At 38.8% G+C, this 24,227-nt stretch overlaps 1 protein-coding gene across 9 annotated transcripts in view; it reads right to left on the bottom strand.

Annotated features, from left to right (window-relative positions):
• The window catches only part of CEP112 (centrosomal protein 112), a 490,180-nt gene that overhangs the window by 250,788 nt on the left and 215,165 nt on the right, over window positions 1-24,227 (bottom strand). For all 9 annotated transcript variants that reach the window (XR_003610708.2, XM_028112476.2, XM_088028176.1 and 6 more), the window contains one exon: window positions 15,581-15,763. Coding sequence is in view for 8 of the 9 variants with exons in the window: in XM_028112476.2 (XP_027968277.1) it covers window positions 15,581-15,763 (183 nt within the window). In the remaining variant the exon portion in view is untranslated. The remainder of the gene's footprint in view (window positions 1-15,580; window positions 15,764-24,227) is intronic.

Raw genomic sequence — 24,227 nt, forward strand, 5'->3', positions numbered from 1 at the left:
TGCTGGAACAAACAATCCTAAAATTTGTATGGAATCAGAAAAGACGCCGAATCGCCAAGGAAATGTTGAAAAAGAAAAACAAAGCTGGGGGCATCACGTTGCCTGATTTCAAGCTATATTACAAAGCAGTGATCACCAAGACAGCATGGTACTGGTACAAAACAGACATACAGACCAATGGAACAGAATAGAGAGTCCAGATACGGACCCTCAACTCTGTGGTCAAATAATCTTCGACAAAGCAGGAAAAAATATGCAATGGAAAAAAGACAGTCTGTTCAATAAATGGTGCTGGGAAAATTGGACAGCCATGTGCAGAAGAATGAAACTCGACCATTCTCTTAACACCCTACACAAAGATAAACTCAAAATGGATGAAAGACCTCAATGTAAGATAGGAATCCATCAAAATCCTAGAGAAGAAAATAGGCAGTAACCTCTTTGACATCGGCCACAGCAACTTCTTTCAAGATACACCTCCAAAGGCTAGTAGAACAAAAGCAAAAATGAACTTTTGGGACTTCATCAAGATAAAAAGCTTCTGCTCTGCAAAGGAAACAGTCAACAAAACAAAGAGGCAACCCACAGAATGGGAGAAGATATTTGCAAATGACACTGCAGATAAAGGGCTGGTATCCATGATCTATAAAGAACTTCTCAAACTCAACACCCAAAAACCAAATAATCAAGTCAAAAAATGGGCAGAAGACATGAACAAAACACTTCTCCAAAGAAGACATACAAATGGCTAACAGACACATGAAAAAATGTTCATCGTCATTAGCCATCAGGGAAATTCAAATTAAAACCACACTGAGATAGCACCTTACACCAGTTAGAATGGCAAAAATGGACAAGGCAAGAAACAACAAATGTTGGAGAGGTTGTGGAGAAAGGGGAAACCCTCTTACACTGTTGGTGGGAATGCAAGTTGGTACAGCCACCTTGGAAAACAGTATGGAGGTGCCTCAGAAAATTAAAAATAGAGCTACCCTATAACCCAGCAATTGCACTCCTGGGTATTTACCCCAAAGACACAGATGTAGTGAAAAGAAGGGCCATATGCACCCCAATGTTCATAGCAGCAATGTCCGCAATAGCCAAACTGTGGAAAGAGCCGAGATGCCCTTCAACAGATGAATGGGTAAAGAAGATGTGATCCATACATACAATGGAATATTACTCAGCCATCAGAAAGGATGAATACCCAACTTTTATACCAACATGGATGGGACTGGAGGAGATGATGCTAAGTGAAATAAGTGAAGCAGAGAAAGTCAATTATCATATGGTTTCACTTATTTGTGGAACATAGGAATAGCATGGAGGACATTAGGAGAAGGAAGGGAAAAATGAAGGAGGTGAAATCGGAGGGGGAGAGGAACCATGAGAGACTATGGACTCTGAGAAACAAATGGAGGATTTTAGGGGGGAGGAGGTTGGGGGGATGGGTTAGCCTGGTGATGGGTATTAAGGAGGGCATATACAGCATGGAGCACTGGGTGTTATACGAAAACAATGAATCATGGAACACCACATCAAAAACTAATGACGTATTGTATGGTGACTAACATAACACAATAAAATTTTAAAAAAAGAAAAAAATAAAGTGCTCCTGAATTACCTATTCAAGAATTCATTTTACTGTATGAATTTATCCATTTTGAAATTTTAAATGTGCACATGGGCTACCTAGTCAAGGCAAATGTATTCAACAAAGAAAAGGGCAAGCAAAAGAGGGAATGTTTGCCAACCCAGACTCTATTCAGAGATGTTTCAAGCAATGGAACTGGGAGATCCCAGGCACAGTGGTAGACTATTTTGGGCAGGAGGTTTTCCAAGGGCAAGTGACTCGGTCTGAGAATCTGGGCATTTTGGGAGAGCTTCAGACAACCCTGTGATCTCCTTATCTCCTGTCAGCTGACACTAGATATGTTCTCCTTCCCATCTCAGATCCTCTAACTCTTGGCTCTTACGTAGGCCCAGGCAAAACTTGATCATTTGTGCTTCACTGGGTGATCCCTGCTTCCTTCCGTAGGTGAGCTGTGGAAACTTTCTCTGTACCCAACCTGTAAAGGCTCCCTGTGGACCTGAAACCTCACTGCTCCCAGGAGCAGCAGAGGGAACACGGGCGCAGAGCTGCACGCAGAGCTGACCGCCGCCCCCCCCCAACGTTATGACAGCCTGGTTTAGGGTTGCCCGCAAACCATGCCTGACTCTGCCACTATCCCCCCCAAGATGCTTCATTCTCCCAGGTCTCTGAAATGGGCTCCCTGTTCTCCAAGCCAACGTCCCAGGTGCAGGATTGCAGAGTCTGACTTCAGAGACTGCTGTCCATTTGGTGCACTAGTCTGTTTGTGTTATGTGGCCACAGTTCACAGATTGGAATAAATAAGCTGATATTTATTTATTTATAATAAATAAACTGTTATTCAAAAATACTTGCCCATTTCAAATTCTCACAAACAATCCAGGAGTTAGGTATTGTGATTTTTCCTGGCTCCTGAAACACCACTGCCTCTATCATCTTTGACCCACTTTCTTGGTCTTCTTATCCTGCTCCACTGCCTCCATCTTCCCTTAGGCAACCAATGTCATCCATCCTCATTCTACTCTGCCTCCTTAGGAGATCTCATCTTCACTGTTGGTATCCATGACCATCCATCCTGGTGACTCCCAAATCTCTATTCCCAAAGGAGTGCTCTCTTTTAAACTCTAGTCCTATATTGCCACTTACCTCCAAAACATCTACACCTAACTGTCCCATGGCACAGCAAGCCCTATCTCTGGGTCTCCTCTCTCTCCCTCACTGCCACATCAACTTGCCCCATTGCCAATGCCTTAGCTAAGTCCTTCATCATCTCTCTCTGGAATAAGTCCTAACTAGTCACCCAGCCTCAATCTCACTGCCTTCCTCTTCCTAATCATCTGCTTCAAATTCTTCAGTGATTTCTGATTGTTGATGGTTATAATCTCTAAACTTTTTTATTGGACATCTCTATCATAAAAAAATGGGGCACGGAACCCAGTGTGTACATATAAATATATATATAAATCTGTAACATCACTGTACTAATACATTATGTACATTACAAAAATTCGCACAAAATGGGTATTTTTAAAAGATGAGATACAAGTACATATAAATAGAAGTTCTATCTTTTTTCTTCCCATACCCTAATAAACCCTATTTGGGAGCACACTGTTCTGTATAATTACCAGAAGGGTAATACATGTTACAAGTAGGACAAGGATGTAGACAGCTGGAAGGCACAGAAATGGCAGCATAAACAGAGAGTATAAACACCAAACTGGAGACGGCATTCAAAGGGATCCAGTTCTGACTCCTCAACATGGTATAAAGGCTTCTCCAGGTATTGATCATGCTACTCCTATTTAAAATGCTTCTCCTAGTCTAATTTGCATAGCAAATTTCTACTCATTTTTGAAATGCAATGCATATGATATCTCCTTTAATGCAACCTTTCTGATCACCTCCCCAGACGCTATGCCCTTATACCACATGACTGACACATCTTCACTTGGGATCAAAGTACCATTATCACTTTCTTCCACTTAGATAGATAGATAGATAGATAGATAGATAGATAGATAGATAGATAGAGATAGAGATAGAGATAGAGATAGAGATAAACTGTAACTTTGGGAGGCTTAAAGCCTGGGCCAGCTAGAAGAGGCCACAGAATAAAACTGTCCATTTCCATGCTGATATCATTACCAGTTCCTCACACATCTGGTGGACAAGGCAGGCATGAAGGCAAAGTTTCCAAACAGTAGAAAGGGGCCAGGAGGATATTAATCTCCCTCCACCTCACTGAATGGTGAAGGAAATGTCAGGCAGTGTCATCGGCAAAGGGATGCCTTGACGGGGACTCGTGGGCCAGAGCAGCATGTCCTTCTAACCAGGGGTGTTACTATGTCCCCTATTCCATGCAGCCTTTGATGTGTGATAAGATGCATCCTTTGTCTCTGTTAAAAGAAGGCATTCTTTGCTCCTATCTGTTGGTATGAACCATATTACCCTCCTTTTATGACAGGTGCAATGCCTTTTTCCCCAGAGACTATAAGCTAGAGGGCAGGGATTGTTCCTTTGTTAATATTCCAAGGTCTAGTGTAGTGCCTGGCACACAGTAGAAGCTCAACAGATGATGCTAAATGAATGAATGAATATTCCCGATGTGAAAATGATGATCAGAGATATGAATTGGGTCACTCAGGTTTAAAGGGCCAGTAAGTGGTGCAGACTGGCCAGGAACCAGCATTTCTGTCTTCATATTTGATAAGAAATTGGTAATTGGTTCCAGGCCCATGATTTAATTATCTACCGGCCAATGATGTCCACATTCCTTTATCTGGAATCTTGACCTGCATATCCAACTCCCCGTCTGACCCATCTCCATTTGGCAGGTAAGACTTCAGACTCAGTTTGGCAACAACAGAACTCTTTCTTTTGCTTTCATTCCCCTCTAATCATGTTCATATTTGATGCCACCACTTACCTAGCTGCTCAGACCAAAACCCTAAAGCCTCCTCCTTCCCTCACTCCCCATACCTAACCCATCAGAAAGTACTATTGGCTCAAATACATATGTCATACAGACATCCTGACTGTACACAATGGCCACAGTGGACCTCAAACAACATGAGTAGGATCATGTCACATTACTGCTGAAAATCCTCTAATTGTCTTCCAATCATATCTCAAATGGAATCTCAATTCTTCAAAGGTCCTGTCCTTCCCTGCACCTCCTAAGCTCATGCCATCAGACCTCCTTTTTAATTTCCTGAACACACTAAATTTATTCTCCTCCAGGGTCTCTACATGGGTCTCTGTTCCCTCAGCCTGGTTGGCTTGTCATCCATCAGATCTTTCTTAGTGTAGATAGCTCTTCCCTGGAGAGGTCTTCTCTGATGGCCAGCTCACACAATCACTCAGTCGCTTGTCTGTGACTTAACTGCTCCGTGTTAATTCTCCACCTACCAGTTACGGCTATGTGATGTTCTCCTTGTTACTTTGGGTTTTTTTTGTGTGTGTTATCACCTGTCTCCCCCCATTCAAGTGTGAGTTCCTTTAGAGCAGAGGACTGGTCTCTCTTGTTCTTTGCTGTACCCAGAGCAGGAACTCTCTTAGGGCCAGTGAGGCAGTGCCCTGTACAAGCCTGGGACAACATTCAAATGCACCAGGATGGGAAAAGCACCTCCTAAAACACCCAGCCTCAGGACCTGGTACAGAATAGCACTCAAGAAATCTGTACTGGATAAATGAATCACGTGGAATAAAGCCTCTGTCATAAGGAAATTCCATATACAGAATTCTGCCTAATTTTTACAGATAGGAAAATGTATATGGAAATAAATTTGATTTATAGATTATCCAAAGAGTCACAATTATAAAAGTGTTGAAGTCACAGAGTTCTATTTTGTCAATATCCACATGGAACAATGAGACTTCGAAAAGCAATCAGAATAGTTAACAATAATTATGATTATGATTTTCAGAGAACATTTACTCCACTATTCTTGTTTCTAAGTTGAATGACTTATTCTAAGAAACGCCAACTTTATAGTAACAGATCGTGATGTTTACTGCAAGTCATTAGAAATGATCACGGAGAGGTAAAGTACAAGAGTGCATGTCCATGTTTCCCAAAGTTTGAACCAACATATGCACAGTCAGGATTGACTTTAATAGGGGCTGGCAACACACTGTACCTCTTGAACTCATGGCTTTTGTCTAATGACAGATTTGGCATTATTTTTGAATAACTGAAGAACAAAAGTTTTCAAACCTAACACTCCACTTTTGCTGCACATGCCAACAGCACTTTATCTGGAGCTACTACAAAACTTGCCCAACAAGTGAGAATAACATTTACATTACAAAAAAATTAGCTTTTCAGGAAACATTTGGTGAACACATGCATTTTGTACATTAAATGACATCTTTGCAAATAACAAAATAAATAAGGTCCCACTTGACCCCAGGGATCTGGGGTTTGTTTCATTAATAAATACTGACTTAAGGAGCAAACTTAAGATCAATGAATCACCAGTTTAATTTTAACCTTTTTAAAGACCTGTAACTTTCAAGTCCTTCCACTGGAAAATTCCCTTGTTTTGATATGCTAGGCCTGGCTGGACTGCTGGTTTCATGTTCACTGAAAGCTCCTCTGTCCTACAAAGTGATGATATCAGTGGGAGACATGCACGCACACATACACACATGTGCACGCGAGCGAGCACACACATGCATGCACATACACACGTGTGTGCGCGAGCACACATACATACACACGAGCAGGCACACGCATGCGTGCACACATACACACGCGTGTGCGAGCACACACACATACCCACGAGCGTGCACGCACACACGTGTGTGAGCACACATACATACACACATGTGCACGCAAGCACACACGCGCACACGCGCGCGCGCGCGCACACACACACACACACATACTGCAAGATTAATCCTGCCTTGCAACTGCTCCCACTAACAAAGAAAGAGACCCCAGATCCAAGCCACATATTTCAGCAAACTTCATTCTCGGAGGATGCCATTAACTCATTTTCAAATATTACTAATACTTTCAGGCCTTGACCTCGTACGTAAGGTAAACAAATCAAAACGAACCAGAAAAATAACACACACACTTTTAAACCCTCCAAGTCTAATTATGTATTGTTTCTTCCTGATTTTTTGTGATCTTTCTCCAACCTCTCAGTACACAAATGCCCCCAAATATTTGAGAGGTCAGGTAACAATTTAAAATGACTGTCAGGTAACAACGTAAAACAAGTGAAGAAAAATAAGTTTCACTGAACTTTAATATTTGTTTCAACTGAAAAACATTACCTCAAGTTTCACATTAATCCACCAATTTCAATGCTTTTAGTCTCAATTAGGCCAATTTTTGTTATCTGAACATTTTCTCCCATTAACAATATTTTTCAAATATTTTCTGTACACAAATATTAAAGTGGCTTGAAAATAGACTATTATTTTCATGTAGTTCTTTTGCTTCCTCAAACATGAGTTTAAGGTCTCCCTGATATTGATTCCTGTCACTTTTCTCATGAGAAATTCTCAGGTGTTAAATATCTTTCCTATCATGCAACTAGGCATGATTCCAATTAGTCCTGAATGGAAGACAAAATGACAGTTTAATAAGCTTCAATATGCCAACTCTTTGAACATTTCATGATATCATCATTTTGCCAATCATTTCTTGCACTTTGGCTCTGACCTCCCCGTCACAAAAAATTACCTCAAATATCTAAATAAAGACATCAAGGATGTCTCTGAGAGAACTGAGTCAGAAATCCAAAAATGACTTTTCCAAGACATCAAGAAAGAAGAGTTATTCATCCAGTATTTCCTCAAAGATAATTTCTGCCAACATTCTTAGTAATTTCATTGAGGCAGAGGTGAAAAGGACAAGAGCAATATGCTAAAAATAACTGAAGGCATTTTTCCTTATATCAATGGGAATGACATTCAGTATGTGGAATAACAATTCATCTCTGCGGTATTTTATGTAAAAAAAAAAAAAAAAAGAACTCATCTGAAAAGTTCTCATTTTGACCACAATAAGTCTAGAACTAAACAAAAACTGCATCAATGTAAATTGTTTTTGAGGATTCTAAAGGCAACACATTTTCTAGTTATTCCTTTTATTTCTGTCAAGAAAGTGTCCCAGTTTGAACTTACTTTTAAATCACCTTGACCTCATTTCTAAAAGGTTTTGACAAGCTGCTGTCATGCAGTAAGGATCATGATATGGGTTCCTTTAGGGGAAAAATACTAACATCGAAGTCTTTTGAGATTTAAAAATTCATTCCATAAAATGAAAGGGTCGTATATAATATTCCAAATTCGTATGTGAATATAACAGATATTCACCCATAATAAAACCATTCACAACAAACCATATTTCACCAGCACTAAATGCAAATCTCAAATCGATTTTTATAGAGACTGGGTAGGTCCATTGACTTAAAAGCTTCCTGGATTCTTACACTAGTCATGTCTTTTAATTTCAACAATAATGTAAAAGCCGAAAGTAAACCCATCTCAAAATCATATTCATTTTTCTATTCTACAGATTCTGAAATTTGTGGGAAGGAATTCTATTCCAAATAAAATATTAAGAATTTGTATCTCTTCAGAGTTTAATTTGCCTCAGAATAGAGACACAGCCATGGCTTGTGACTTTGTAGAAAGTTTGAAACTACTGACTAAGTCTTGATTTGGATTTACATAGTCTGAGTTATGGGTATCAATATTTTAAATATAGCAATGTATTAACAGTCCAAAATTGAAAATATAATGGAATTTATTGCCGAATAAATGAAATTCAGAGACAACGAGCTCATACATAAGCAGGCGTATGGCGGCAGGAGACATCACCATGAGTCCAAACTACACTAACTACTAGTTATGTAACCTTGGGCGTGTTACCTATGCTTTCTGAAACTTTTCTCATCAATAAAATGGAATAACATACATTCATTTTACGAGCCAGGTAAGAAGGTCAAAACAGAGTTTCCAAATGCGAAATTTAATCCTTATCGAGTGTTGGAAGGGTGGAAAAAGGCGATGTAATGTAAGGGACCTAGCAGAGAGCCTGGAGAAGGGGAAGCACACAATAAATATTTGTCACTCCTGCTGCTGTTAAACACAAACAGGCATAAAAATTCAGTGTTGTTCTAGGAGGTACTGCTTACTAAAACTGGAACTCACGCAGCATGATTCGATTATGACTTTGCAGCAACGTCAAGTATGGCGAATCACTGAAAGAAATGCAAATTGCGATGAGAACCTCAGCTTGGGGAACAAAGAGTACCAGTGTCTCCCTCTCTCTCCTGCTAGGCAAAGATTCACATATAACCCTGTGCCTTTCTTGCCAAGCCCAAGTCTCTCCCCAAATCTAAAATCTCTCTTGAAAGAGGCTGTGAGATAGAGAATGAGCACTGAATTAAGATTAAGAAACCCTGGTTTGCTTGTTCTGTGACCTTGGGCAAGATAATGTCCTTGCACCAGAGGTTCTTTACCTGTAATCCGAAAATAATTGGATGTGGTCATCTCTTGACTCAATCTGGCGATGTTACTGCTGGTTGCTTAGATACCTGACATGACTACAAGGTGCGTGTCCGTGCGACATCCTGTACCCACAGACTTGTGCTCCCTTGCCAGCTCCCCAGTTTTCACCACTGCAGAGTTATCACATTGCACCCCCTATTTTATATATCTCCAGCATTTAATTATTACTTCTTCAAGAACAACTTTAATATTTCTAAAACATCTATTAAGTATAATGAGAACAAAAGACAAATTTTTAAAGCAACCATTCAATTGACACGGGGTTGTTAATTCAAAGGGAATACTTGATGTTATGATTTGAAAGGTTTGTCTTTAAAAGGAATATTCTTTATCTAGAAGTGGACCACAAGCCATGGAATGTGGTTTCCATGGTAACTGCCACATTTAAAAAATATGCACAGGACTAAAGATACACTGTATAATACTTCTACAAATGGATCATTCCTAGAGAAATCAATTTCCTTGTCTCAGCCTGTTTTTGTTTTTTCAACTTCATATAATTCTCTCCACAGTGAGGACCAAGTTGAATTATTTATAAGAGTTTAATTATAGGCATACATGCTATTTTTGTGCTTATAAGATGAAAATGCAGAATTTTAGATTTATAATGGAAAAAGAAAGCTAGTGATCTACGAAAAATGTAAATGTTACTTGAAAGGTCATCCCCCTATCTTTTCTCCTAACTAAGCACCTAAGAAACAGTATTCTTATACACAGAAATATATATAATACATAAATAAAACATATTATTAAATTCATATGTAATCCTATTAGACAAACCACCACTGCATACTAGTAAATAAGATCGTTGCATCGATGCACCTATGTCAAAATATGATAAGAACTTGGGTCTTATTGGAAAATTCTGTATAACCTATGCTTTTGGTATCAGAAAAACAGTATTTCCTCCACAGGCTTATACAAATGGCTTAGTTAGGAAAACCTCTGTTTATATTCTAAGTGAATGCACTAAGTTTTTGACCTATCTTAAATGCAGAACTTAGATAATACTATAAAACTTCATCTGAAGAAAATACATTGAAAATTGGAATGCATGGTTTTACCATAAGTCTACTGAAAAAGTCTTATTTTCTTTTTGCAGAGTAATAAATTGTTAAAAACATCTTCCCACCAACTCTGATGTCTGACATTAAACATTATGTACATTGCAGCAAAAACCCACTTAATACTTAAAACACACTTAATTCCATTCCTCTTTCCATCTAATACAAATAAGACAGTTTTGGGGGTAAGTACCCAAGCGTGACTGTACACAGCTGGAAGACCAGGCAACCACTCTGATGTGACTCCATGTGTCACCAGGGACAGGAGGGGAACAAAAAGCAGGGTTACATTAACAGCAACAGCCTCATGACGTTGGGGGAAAATATTTACATAGTTTGATTTTTCCAAGTGATCAGTCCAGTTCGACCCAAAGAAATAAAAATACTACCTCAAAACCAAGTAAATGATACTAATGAATAAATATTGATGATGAAATACCAGTTTGGTTATGTAGGTAGAAAGCAAACTGTTTTAGTACGGATACAAATATCCTACACTCCTGGACCAAATTACCACTTGATTTTATTTCTTATAGTTTTCCATAATATAAATTCAGAGGACAAGAGAATCAGATAGAAGAAAGAGAGTAATGTTCCTGGAAATTAACAGTAGGGCCTTAACTCTTAAACTATTTCTAATTCAGCCATGCTTCTAATTTATACTTCCTAAAGACATTTTTGTAAGGGTTTCAGGATCAGTCATATAATGAAAGTACTAGAATTTGCTAGGCTCATGACTTAAAATATGCTTTCATTTGATTCATAATATGTACAAAATTGGATCTCCTGAAGCAGGTGTGTTTTTTGGTATTGAGAATGATGGTATTCTCCATTAATTAAAATGAAATTTGGGCACATTAAAATAAAACCTGCTAATTACATTTTGTGAAAGTACTTAAAGAATCTAAGATGGTCCCACCATCTTAGATTTTATTTCCAAATGTCTTAACATATAGAGATCATCATCAGTTATATTGGTCAGCGTCCTTTGTACTAAGTCCTGTGTCATCAATTTCTCTCAGAACTGAGAGCTAAAAAAAAAAAAAAAAGGCACTAGTCTGATTTCTTTCATAGAATTACACAGTTTATCCTGTTTCCCTCTTTGCTGTGGCTTCTAGGTGAGCTCAGAGCTAAAACCTGTACTTAACTAAAGCATTTTTTTTAAAGTATAGATTTTCTGGTGGGGTTAATATCATTTATTGCTTAATGACTATTTTCAGTTATATTTTACGTGTTTAAGTGTGTGTTTATTACAAAATGCTGCCTCAAATCCTTTTTGAAAGTAGTTGGCACATGAAGAAATTAAACTCAATGTTTTCAGTGAAAAAAATGTTCCCCTAAAAAAGCCCAAAGACCATGCACAGGTTTAGCAGAAATGTTCAGAACATGCATACTGCTAAATTCATCTGTAAGTAATCCTTGAAAAATGATAGCCAGTATTCAATCCACTGCACACAGGTGCATACCCAGTTTATAAATGGACATTTTTATTTTGGGCCCAGATTACCAAATTCATGGAAAATAAAGTAATGTGATTGAGATATAATTTTAAAATTAAAACTGTCTTACCACAAATATCTTTTCTGGAAATTTTTTTTTAAGTAGAAGAGAGAAAGAGGAGGATTTCTGAAAATCCTACATTTTAGAATTAGCAACAGGGCAGCTTCTTACTGTGAATCAATATGGCAAAATCACGATGATCTGTCCATTTAATTATGCAAAACTCATTCATATGAGCATCATGATCCTCAGTTTAGGAAATCAAGAAAGCCATCGAGATACCAATGTTAGGTAGGCAAGATCCAATGTCCTATATACAAATTCTAAGTTTGATGTAGTTTTGGATCTCGTGACAACCTTCTCCAAGTCTGCTGTTTTAATTTGCCTACTATGCTGATGGTGGTTCACAGTAGCTGCTGTGGTTACCCTGAGTCTTCCATGTGCCTGTACCTCAACAGGTCATGTAGACAGCTGTCCCACAATGGTGACCCCACCTCTGGGGCAGATCACCAGATGCATATACACCATTCACTGTGGCAACAAACATAAAAGATCAAGAATCTCCAAGTGGTTCAGGGTCCTAAAAGAACAACTAAGAGGTCAAAGAACCTAAGTTCTGTTTTTCTTGTAATTCAAAGGAATAAACTGTAGAAATTCTTTCACTACATTGCAGTTCAAAAGCAAAATGACTCACAGAAACACCATGTTAGAAGCTCTAAGATGGTCATAACAAAACTATAAATTTTCTTTGTATTAAAAAGCATGATTAAGTCAATCAAATCATCCTCCAAATTAATTTCAACAAGAGGGATCTGGCAAATGAGAAATATTTGACAATGAGGTTGTAACTTTCTAATATGTCTTGATATCTACTGATCTGGGTGCTTTTTCTTAAACATTATGACCCTAAGTAGATACCAGCCTGGCCATCTTGTATGAGGGTGGTAAAATTTAATGTGCATTTTAACAAATGTAAGCATCACAACATAAAATATCCTACTTGATTGAAAATCAAGTTATGACAAAGATATAATACACGCATAGAATAATTAGCTAAATGCACCAGATAAAATGAGAGAAATAGTTAATTGTCCTTAGTTGCATTACTGTATCTTAGGATTTCTCCATAAAACAGAAATTACTTGGGTAACAACTAACCTGTAATAATTATACAGCATATTCACCAAAAGGGAGTTCCTGTTTGATATATGATTCACCTTATGGTAGGGAACTATACTTTACAATAATGGTTTTCTGATCAGTATACAATACATTATGTACTTGGAAGAAGCCAAAGGTAGATTTCTAGTATTTTGTCTGCATTCAACAATCTGATGGAGGAAAAAGCGACAAGCAAAGCTATAGTATCTAAAATAGGTACTTCACTGGTCCTCTTTTGATTAAGTATTTCAAACAGCCCTTTTTACAAAATGGCCTCCATTGCTAAATGGGAGTAGCCAAATGTGAACTGAAAATCAAATCTCTCTGTATCTAAAATTAAAAATTATACAAATCCAATATTTAAGATACATCACACATGTATCAAGCCACGAAACAATGACATGAAAAAAAACTTCTATTTTAAAAAAATATATGTCCACTTGTTTTTTTTGAAATTTATGCACTGAACTCAGGACTTCAAAGGTATTATACATTACACTATTTAAATCATAATCATGAAAAGATATATTTGGAAAATTTAGATCATACCTGAAGGAAACTTTGAATTAATATCCTCAATGAATAACCAAAATAAATACAAATTATTAGCATGAAAATTTAGATCATACCTGAAGGAAACTTTGAATTAATATCCTCAATGAACAACCAAAATAAATACAAATTATTAGCATTTTGGTATACATGATAAGGTTTTAAAAATATAACATACTGGCAAAATTTTTTAAAAATACATTCTCTAAAAACAACCAAGTTTAACTTACACAGAAAATCATTTTCATTCAGATCAAGAATGCATTTAGCCTTAGTTTCCATTGCTTTACTATCATTCGCATGACAGCAATTCCAATTGTTCCAAGAAAGACACAAAATAGGAGAAACACAATCAAATGCTACAGCATCTGAAGAGGTCATATGGTCCTCATAATTATTATTTCAATTAGAAGAAATTCAATTAGGACCTTATTGTACTCTCCCTGAGGCTTAATTATATGTAATAATTCTAAAATTTCCCTTTTGTTATTGGATGAACCGCACCCTATATATGGCAGATACGACGTATATAAAATCACAAAGATTTCCTCTAAATTTGGCCTCCGCTACTGTCGGCTTTCCACAACAGCACCAAAATAGTAGGAAGTTATATAAATTAGTGTATTTTATTGTATCAAGTATTCAATTTTACTCTGCAAACACACCCTACAACAGACTCAGACCCAAATACTTTATCATAGAAGACAATGGTAAGGCTAAGCATCATCTTTGAAGGAGAACATAAGTTTGAAAATATTCTTAGTAAATTATACGGCTAACAATCAGAAGATCAGCATATATTTTATAAAGGCTCTAATGAGGTTGGTGGCAAAAATATAATACACATTGATTGAGCAGGAACCACCTGACTCTGCTGGTACCATGGTTACTACAATGACTACCTTTTTAGTTAGCAAACCCCCAAAAAACAAATTGAAAAGAGTTTCCCTATAAATGTATATTATTGACAAAAAAACCTGTGCCGAGTATACTTATAGTGCCCCAGTCATTCTCCGAAGGTAAAAGACAACTCAAGGTCAAATGAAAAATAACCAATAGCTCCTATTCTTTGCCTTACCGCCTCCCGCCCTCCACCCAAGAAATAAACATCTTATTTAATCAGTAGTATTTTTATTGCTTAGATGATCATAAAATCGTTTAAACACATGTCATCACAAATAGAAGGCTTATTTCATTGTTTAAAAATTATATTATTTGGGGAGACAGGATAACTAGGAAGAAGCTTATGGGTGGTATGAATAATATGGTTAGGATTTCAATGGAAAAAGAGGTATTTAGACCTCGTATATGATATGGTTTTATTAGAAAAGAAAATTATCTTTTTTTTGTTATCAATTGCTCCTCAATTTTTCTTTAATAAAATTTCACAGCAATCTCAAGAGGATACACTAAAGGCCTTTGATTATATATACCCTAAAGAACTTATTGTACCACAAAGATGCACACACCCAATAAGATTTTTTTTCATCTGAAATTTATAAAGATAATTTTCCATGCTGACAGTGCACATTTCATCCATAAGTTTGAAGAGTCAAATGCTACCACAGCTGGGGGTTATTCTGCCAAATGGCTTCCAACAGGGACTACAGAGATGGAGGCTAGGAGGCATGTGCATGCGCATGTAGGAATAAGCCACAGACCTGATGGGAAATAGCCCTTCTCTGGAGTCATTTTTATCAATTACCATCTGAGTGATCTAATCAAATATAGAGTCTAATAAAAAAAAAAAGCAACACCAGGAAGGAAAAGCAAATATTAAAACAGCTGCTTGATTACCTACAGAGATTAAAACAAAAAGCAAGGAGTGAGGCTGATATATTTCATAGGGATTTGCTGAGGCTAAGGGGAGGGGTAAGGGGCAGATACCTTAAAAAAATCCATCATGAAAGGAACTGAGACAAGATTATAAAAAAGGGGCCAAGTTATAGCGCGCCATGGGATTTTTAATCTGGCTACCTGTGGTTTCTGTAGTTAAAGCCTTATTCATCCTCAAAACGGGGGGGGGGGGGTGGGGACAAGAAAACAAAAAAATCACATTTATATGTCAGTATTGCAAATGATCAAACAGCGTGCACCAACAATAATAAGAAAACACTAAACGCTGATGACTTTTTAAAAATAGATACCCGTTTTATCAAATATTATTGATAATTACCTGTGAATCTCGTTTCTTGAACTCTTGGATTTGATTTTCGTGCTCCATATTGGCAGCGCGAAGCTGTCTGTCCAGGTTTTCAATTTCCCGTTCGTGGTCTCGGACTAGGCTATCCCTTTCTGCGCTGTGCTGCTGTGATAGGTGCGTCTTCTCCTGTTCATGCTCCAGCTTCAGCTCTACTATCTGATTGGACAATGAGGAGGACAGTTCATCAACAGAACATCCTTGTCGTCATGACAACTCATGGACAGCTTAATTTTTCTCTAATTTGTCCAAGTTGAAAATTTTATTTTTGCGTCATTATTACCTCACCCTTGAAATACTCATCTGGGGGGGGGGGATTTTATCCAAACCTCCTAATATCCAAGACAGTTGGGCATATTCAGGAAATCGTTCTGCAATCTGTTGACATAAATGCCTGAACATTGAAAAAAATTATGTTGAATGCTAGGTATTTCCTACCCAAGAATTTGGGTATTACTGATCAGCAATGGTTATAAATGGTTAATAGGAAGTACGCTTTTGCTGTTTGCTTCAATATATACACGTAAAAGCAGCAATTAAATCGGTCAGTTTTCTTTATGATTTTCAAATAAAAGCTCGAAGCTAAATACGCATCTGGATTATTGTATATACAGTTGTCTTTTTAAAAAATAAAATGATAAATTTCAAAGCTCTATTATCTCGTTGTCAGCTACGGTATACCAACATAAACAGATGTTATGTGTTCCAGAAGGGCACCTGCTGTGCTGCAAGCTTGCGCCATGATTTCATAAAGAGCATTCTATTCTCAGGATCCTTTCCCAGTCCACTCCACACTGGAGACTGTGACCTTGGCCAGTCTTAGCCTCTCCCTGCTAGACTGAATGGCAGCCCGAGACCAAGGGCCTGGTTGCCGCAGCTTTGATACTAATCCTCCCAGACTGTGCACAATGGCACCCTACCTGGCCTGCAAACTATAGCCAGCCAGGCTGTCTTTGAAGCAGGTGATGAATAGGGGACTGCAGGAAGCCAGCTTCCCCAGTGAACTCCAGGCCACACAGCTGCTAAGAACAGTCACTTGGATTTTTCTTCAGTTTTGGTGGATTTCAGGGAAAAAACTGCTGCTATCTAGAATATGTTGTGTTATTTTCGGCGTGAGAATCCATCTTCAAAAAAGCTAACAGTAGGAGCCTGCTCCAAATCGATCTTGTTTCTTGTTTCGTGCAATGAATCACCAGACTACCTTATCTTAAAGCGATAGCATTCATTTCTCCATGTGTGCATGCTACACTAAATTTCAGAAGTTATTTTCTTTTGAGATTTGAAATTCTCATCCTTTAATTGCAAAAACACAAACTGAATGGGCTTATAAACACAGATTTCAGCATTTTTCCTTACTGTGATTTTTCTTAGAGTAGAAAATGAACAGGAAATGTCTGACCACTTATAAATGTATTATACTATGGAGAAGAAAGGAAAGGATAACCACTTTTCATTATATACATTTACCAGAACAAAATAATGTATAAAGTAATATAGAAACATTTATTTTGCATCTGAGAACAAAGACACATTCTAGTGAATTTGTGTCTATTTCAAATTTAGGGACCTTTCTTCCCTATTATTCTACTGCTGGCAATATATAGAAAAAATAATATACACATCTTCTCCTTATACACCAAGTAGTAAAGTTTTCTTTATTTAAAATTAATGTGCATGTTTTACTCTGATTCACACAACTACAATGTCAATCCCAACAAAAGAGAGAATTTAAAATTGTATTGATATTACTGCATTAATTTCAGACATCTGAGTTTATGAATTATTGAATTAGAATATTTTTAGTTCTTGGACACATTATTATTTCTATTCAGTGTTACACTACGAAGCATTATTATAATAAATTTATAAGTTTTAGTTAAAATCATTTAAGTATGTTAACACACTGAAAAGAAATAGATGGAGGTAGAGAGTACTACTGAGATCTGATTCTCAAGAGACTCAGAAAAATGGAGAGAATGGGTGTGATTTAAAACAAAATATTTTACATGCTCTAGGGAAAAATAACCAGTTGACCTGTAATCAAGGCAGAAGGATTACAGAATTCTTCCCCCAAGAAAAAACATATGACCAGAAGTCGCTATGAGATCGTTAGTAATGGCGCTGCCTCATTCTAGGCTCTAAATAATGTACTTCTATAGTAACTTTCTCTGAGTTATTTGAAGATCTCTGGTAGACTGATCAATGACCCTGCCCATGCTCAGATTTCAGTTTATTCATTTTTAAAAATTAGGAACAAATGAAATAAAGATAGTGGAATTTTGAGCATAAAGATAGATGTTCATAAATTATTAGCAGTTTGTCATTTTGTCAGGGCCCATTGCTCAGTGATGCTAGTTAATGAATGAATAAATCTCAGGGTTGCCGGAACCTCTTAAAGTGAAATAAGCTCAGGTTTGTCTGCTTGAACCAACACTACTTGGCCAACTTCTCAATGTTATAAGCCCTTTCTGGTCTTTGCCTGGGACTCCTTGCTGTTAGCATCATCTGGCAGACATGTCTTCTCCTAATAAACGGTAGAGTCCAGAAGAAAAACCCTAATGCATCTTAATGATGAGATTCATAACCACAAAGCCCATCACCAAAGCGGATCTGTGTTTAAATTCCAGGTTGTACCAGTCCCTAGCCCCTTCCATGTAAGTAAATGTTAAAAGAGTTTTTTGGCTTTTCCAGTTCAGTCCTTTACTTGTAGGCATATCTCAATGGTAAACATGAAGTAGGGTATCTTCTTTATCTTGGACTACTAGATACTTTAGGTTGACCGACAATAATGTCTAATGGAGTTAATGGTGATCAGGAGGTTGTAAATCATGGAAAATGTGGAGGATGTAAAAGTATACAGCATCCTCAAGGATGAATGTTTAGTGGTCAGTGAGGTCTCTATGTTAAGGTGATATATCCTACAGGGGTGAACAGGATGCACCATCACCAAGGAACCTGCTTAAGTAAAGGCCAGCTAAAGAGCTCCCTGTAATATAGGAGGGAAAGCTTTCAGTTCCCTAAACCAAAAGCAATGGGCTGTGTGCCAGGTAACTATACTGGCTACATATATCCACTCAACATATATTAAAGCAGATTGGCATGTCTTCTGGGGGAGTGAAGTGAATAGCCCTCAAGTGTAAGTATCTGGTAGCATCTTGTAGTCTCCTGAGATGCTGAGCTTGATGGCTTGATGGCTGGGGTTTGGGTGAGGAAATGGCTTTATTGCCTAGAAACTATTAGGTAGAAATTGTCATTTTTGTAGGTCAAAATAGGAGATGGTGTGCCATCCACTATGCTACCCCCCACAACACACACTAAACATGAAGTTCAAGAGTGAAATTTTGAAGTTCTGAAGTCCCTGAAAGTGCAGCCCTCCATCACAGACTATATCATTCTGCAACCTGACAATGATGTCCTCATTCTAACTGAGGCTTCATTTAAGTGTCCAAGAGCAGAAGTACATTCCACCCCAAAGATACAAATGTAGGGACCCGAAGGGGTACGTGCACCCCAATGTTTATAGCAGCAATGTCCACAATAGCCAAACTGTGGAAAGAGCCAAGATGTCCATCGACAGATGAATGGCTAAAGAAGATGTGGTATATATACACAATGGAATATTACGCAGCCATCAAAAGGAATGAGATCTTGCCATTTGCAACGACGTGGATGGAACTGGAGGGTGTTATGCTGAGTGAAATAAGTCAATCAGAGAAAGACATGTATCACATGACCTCACTGATATGAGGAAATCTTAATCTCAGGAACAAACTGAGTGTTACTGGAGTGGTTGGGGGTGGGAGGGATGGGGTGGCTGGGTGATAGACATTGGGGAGAGTATGTGCTACGGTGAGCGCTGTGAATTGTGCAAGACTGTTGAATCACAGATCTGTACTTCTGAAACAAATAACGCAACATATTTTAAGAAAAAAGAAAAAGAAGATAGCAGGAGAGGAAGAATGAAGGGGAGTAAGTCAGAGGGGGAGACGAACCAGGAGAGACGATGGACTCTGAAAAACAAACTGAGGGTTCTAGAGGGGAGGAGGGTAGGGGGATGGGTTAGCCTGGTGATGGGTATTAAAGAGGGCACGTTCTGCGTGGAGCACTGGGTGTTATGAACAAACAATGAATCATGGAACACTGCACCAAAACAAATGATGTAATATATGGTGATTAACATAACAGTAAAAAAATAAAAAAAAAAAAGAAGTACATTCCAGGCTCTGAGAAAGACCAAGATGGAACCACTAGATAGCCAAGTATCTGGGCGTCCTGGAATATATGTTTTTAAGTCCTGGTAACTGTTTTACAGTGAAATAAGTACTCACAAATGTGGCCCAAACACCTTTTAATAATCTCATAAAGAAAAAGCCAAAGGGGGTGGAACAAGTCATTACTTTTCAGTACACAATCCATAGGAGACCAATACATCCCAATAACAGACCTCAATATCAGAAATTCCAAAACCAGAAACATAAATTATGCAAGTGATAGAATGCATCCAACACATTTTTAAAAAGGACTTCGGGTACAAAAATACTAACTAAAATAACCTTAAATAGAACCAAATTACAAAATCTATATTCTACAAGCCTTGACAGAAGAATAGATTAAAACTATAGGAAGTAGAAAAAGAGGCCTCCTGTGCTCTGGCTGGGAAAGGAAGAAGGGGAAGGAGTCTCCAGTTAGGAGCCCTGGGGATAGATGTGACTTATAACTTAACGGTAGCTGCTCTAATTCCAAGTGAACAGACGTATGAAAGTCGAAGAGTTTGGAGAGATATAAAGGCTACCTAGGCGATACAGTGTCAATCTTAATCCACGAAGCTTCCCCGTAACACCCTGACAGTCAGTCGCCCGGCTGCTGCTGAAATGCTCTTCGCAATAAGCGAACAACTGGCTTCCAAGGCAACCTTTGCCTCATGGTGAACACACGTGACACTGGAACTTCTGAGTAAAGACAGATGAAAAATTGTGAGAAGAACAAAACAAAGGTTAAAAACAACAGAACATTCACTTGCAGCAACCCCACAAGGAAACAGGGCCATCACGCTGGCCATCCATGTCAAATGGTGGTGGCCAAGGAAAGAAAGAGAGGTTCTGACCTGGTGAGACATACCACTCTGTCCCTTCTCCCAGAGGCAGAAGTGCTGAGCTGAAGTAATACCGGGGAAGATCTTCTAAGGGGAGGGCGAGGAGGGTAATTGCATGGAGGAGAAATGGCTGCTGGAAAGAGATGAATAAAACTGAGAAAGTGAAAAATTACGGCTGGTTCTGATGAAGCATCGACGTCAGAGCTACCAATCAAAAAGAAAAAAACCCTCCAATACAGAGGGCAAATCCTGAGGGAGGACATGAGTAAAATGTTAAAAGACATAGCAGATACCAGTTTCTCTAACAAAGAGTTGCTCACAGCCCCAACTAAGTTCTCCTCCTAGTTCTGATCCTAATCTCAAGCTGTAGAAGGTAAATGTGACAGAATACCTATGCCCTCAAACCAAAACTCAGAGGAAGACAGACTGGCTGAACATAAGGGCAAGAAAAGGAGTCAGAGAGAATTCATGCATATTATACCAAAGTGAATAGAAGATCTGGATAGTGCTGCTCACTTAACGTCCAAGTGAGATGAAACGAGAAAGTGTCTGGACAGCTATAAAAATACTACATCAAGTAAAAAAAAAACCCAAACATTAAAAAAAAGAGGTAGGATGGGGGGAAAAGCACAGAAGAAAGGTAGGAAGGCCCACCATTCTTGAGGGAAGAAAATACACCTTCATAATCAGGAAAAACTAGAGTTGACAGGGAGACCTAGGTAGACCATGAGGGTGATGGGACAAGAGCCCAAAGACGAGAAGATAAAACAACAGAATTAACCAAGGACTAAAATAACCTGATCACAAAATTAATTATAAATTAAAAACAGCAATCAACTGAATAAACATGGCTGAAAATCAAATCACTGGCCTTGACAAGGGACTTGAAATAATGAAAGAGACAGAGAAGATAATGTGGCGAGAAAAGAGCCAAAGAAAACCCATGTACATGCAGATATACCAGAAATTTTTCCTTTAGTGAACGAAGAGCTAAGTGTGTGTATCAAAAAAGTACACTGTGGGGGCGGAGCAAGATGGCGGAGGAGTAGGAGACCTGGATTTCGTCTGGTCTCAGGAATTCACCTGAATAGGGATCAAACCATTCTGAACACTTACGAACTCAACAGGAGATCGAAGAAGAGAGTAGCAACAACTCTCTGAACAGAGAAGCGACCACTTACTGGAAGGTAGGACATGCGGAGAAGTGAATCCGAGGCGCTATTCGGGAGGATAGACGGCGGGGGAGGGGGCCTCCGTCGGCTGCTTCTGGCAAGTGCTAGAGCCGCGGAGCACAAAATCGGACCTTTTAGAAGTCGGCTCCGCTGAGGGACGTCGCTCCAGTGGCTAAGCTGGGGGTGGAACCCTCGTGGGACAGTGTGGTCTCAGGACCCTCGGGGTCACAGAAAGGCCAGGGGTGCCAGAGTGCAGCAGAGCTCTCAGGTATCGGAGCGGGGAAGCCGGCTGCAGAGACGGAGCCGAGGCGCGGACTCTTAGCTCGGGGTTGCCATAAACTGCGATCCGCGGCCCAGTTGGGCCACTGCGCCTCCAGCAGGGACCCAACAAGCAGCAGAGCCAGGGAGACTCCCCTTCCTCCCCGGGGAGGAGCGGCGCGGGAGCACACCACAGGCATCTGCTGGGTTTGGAGACTCCACACGGGGTCGGGTGCCAGAGATAGAAATGCTCGGTCACAGGCCGGGTGAGCACGGAGTACGACCGGAGACCGGGGAGACGGGAGTGATTGACTGCTTTTCTCTGGGGGCGCACTGAGGAGCGGGGCCTCGAGTTCTAAGCTCCTCAAGGCAGAGAGTGGGAGGCCACCATTTTCACCCTGGTCCTCCAGGGCTGTACCGAGAGCTTGCAGGGAACAAAAGCTCCTAAGAGCAAACCCGAGCAGCTTGCTTAGCCCGGACCAAAAAGGGCAGGGCAATTCCGCCTCCGGCAAAGACATTTGGGAACCACGGCAACAGGCCCCTCCCCCAGAAGATCAGCACTAACAGCCAGCAAGCCAAGACCAAGTTGACCGATCAAGGAGAACGGGAGAACTCCAGCGCTAGGGGAATACTGCACATAGAATTCATGGCTTTTTTACCATGATTCATTAGTTTTTCAAAGTTAATTTTTTTTAACTTTTTTGTTTTTTTTTTTTAATTTTTCTTTTTCCCTTTTTCAACCAACATCTTATCAATCCTTTTTTAAAAAAACATTTTTTATTTTTCATTTATAGAGTCATATTTTATCCCTTCATAGTAGTTACTCTTATTTTTGGCATAAATATATATAAGTTCTTCTCTTTTTAAAATTTTGAAATACAGTTTCTTCTAACAGATCAAAATATACCCTAAATCACAAGTGTATGGCTTTGTTCTAGTCTCCTGCCTGATCACAGTCTCTCCCATTTTTTTTTCCTTCTTTTCTTTTTTTAAATCTTCTTCTTTCTTCCTTCAAGCAACTTCTTATTGTATCAATTCTGTTTATAAAACCTTTTATAATATTCATCTTTACAATCATCTTCCATCCCTTCATTGTATCAACCCTTATTTTGTACATATATAAGTCTTTCTTCCTTTAAAATTTTAGGAGGCACTTTCTTCTAACAGACCAAAATACACCCAAAATCTAGTGTGTGTCACTGATCTATGCACTAGCCTGATCATATTTGATCATATTCTGGTTTTTTTTGGTTTGTTCTGTTTTTGTTTGTTTTTATCTTTTTCTTTTTTTTCTCTTTCTTTTTTCTTTCTTTCCCTTTCTTTTCCCCTGGTTTCAGGTCTTTTCTGATTTGTATACAGTATATTTGCTGGGAACGTTGTTAACCTGTTAGCATTTTGTTCTCTCATTCATCTATTCTCCTCTGGACAAAATGACAAGACGAAAAAAATCACCTCAGCAAAAAGAACAAGAGGTAGTACCGTCTGCCAGAAACCTACTCAATACGGACATTAGTACGATGTCGGACCTAGAGTTCAGAATCATGACTTTAAAGATACTAGCTGGGCTTGAAAAAAGCATGGAAGTTATTAGAGAAATGCTTTCTGGAGAAATAAAAGAACTAAAATCTAACCAAGTCGAAATCAAAAAGGCTATTAATGAGGTGCAATCAAAAATGGGGGCACTAACTGCTAGGATAAATGAGGCAGAAGAGAGAATCAGCGATATAGAAGACCAAAAGATGGAAAACAAAGAGGCTGAGAAAAAGAGAGATAAACGACTACAGGATCACGAGGGCAGAATTCGAGAGATAAGCGATACGATAAGACGAAACAACATTAGAATAATTGGGATCCCTGAAGAAGAAGAAAGAGAGAGAGGGGCAGAAGGTATATTGGAGCAAATTATAGCAGAGAACTTCCCTAACGTGGGGAAGGAAAGAGGCATCAAAATCCAGGAGGCACAGAGAATCCCTCTCCAAATCAATAAAAACAGGTCAACACCCCGACATCTAATAGTAAAACTTACGAGTCTCAGAGACAAAGAGAAAATCCTGAAAGCAGCTCGGGAGAAGAGATATGTAACCTACAATGGTAGAAACAT

The sequence above is a fragment of the Eumetopias jubatus genome, unplaced genomic scaffold (assembly GCF_037043125.1).
Source record: "Eumetopias jubatus isolate StellerSeaLion01/CBP00866 unplaced genomic scaffold, mEumJub1_p1.0 scaffold_10, whole genome shotgun sequence".
Lineage (NCBI taxonomy): Eukaryota > Metazoa > Chordata > Mammalia > Carnivora > Otariidae > Eumetopias > Eumetopias jubatus.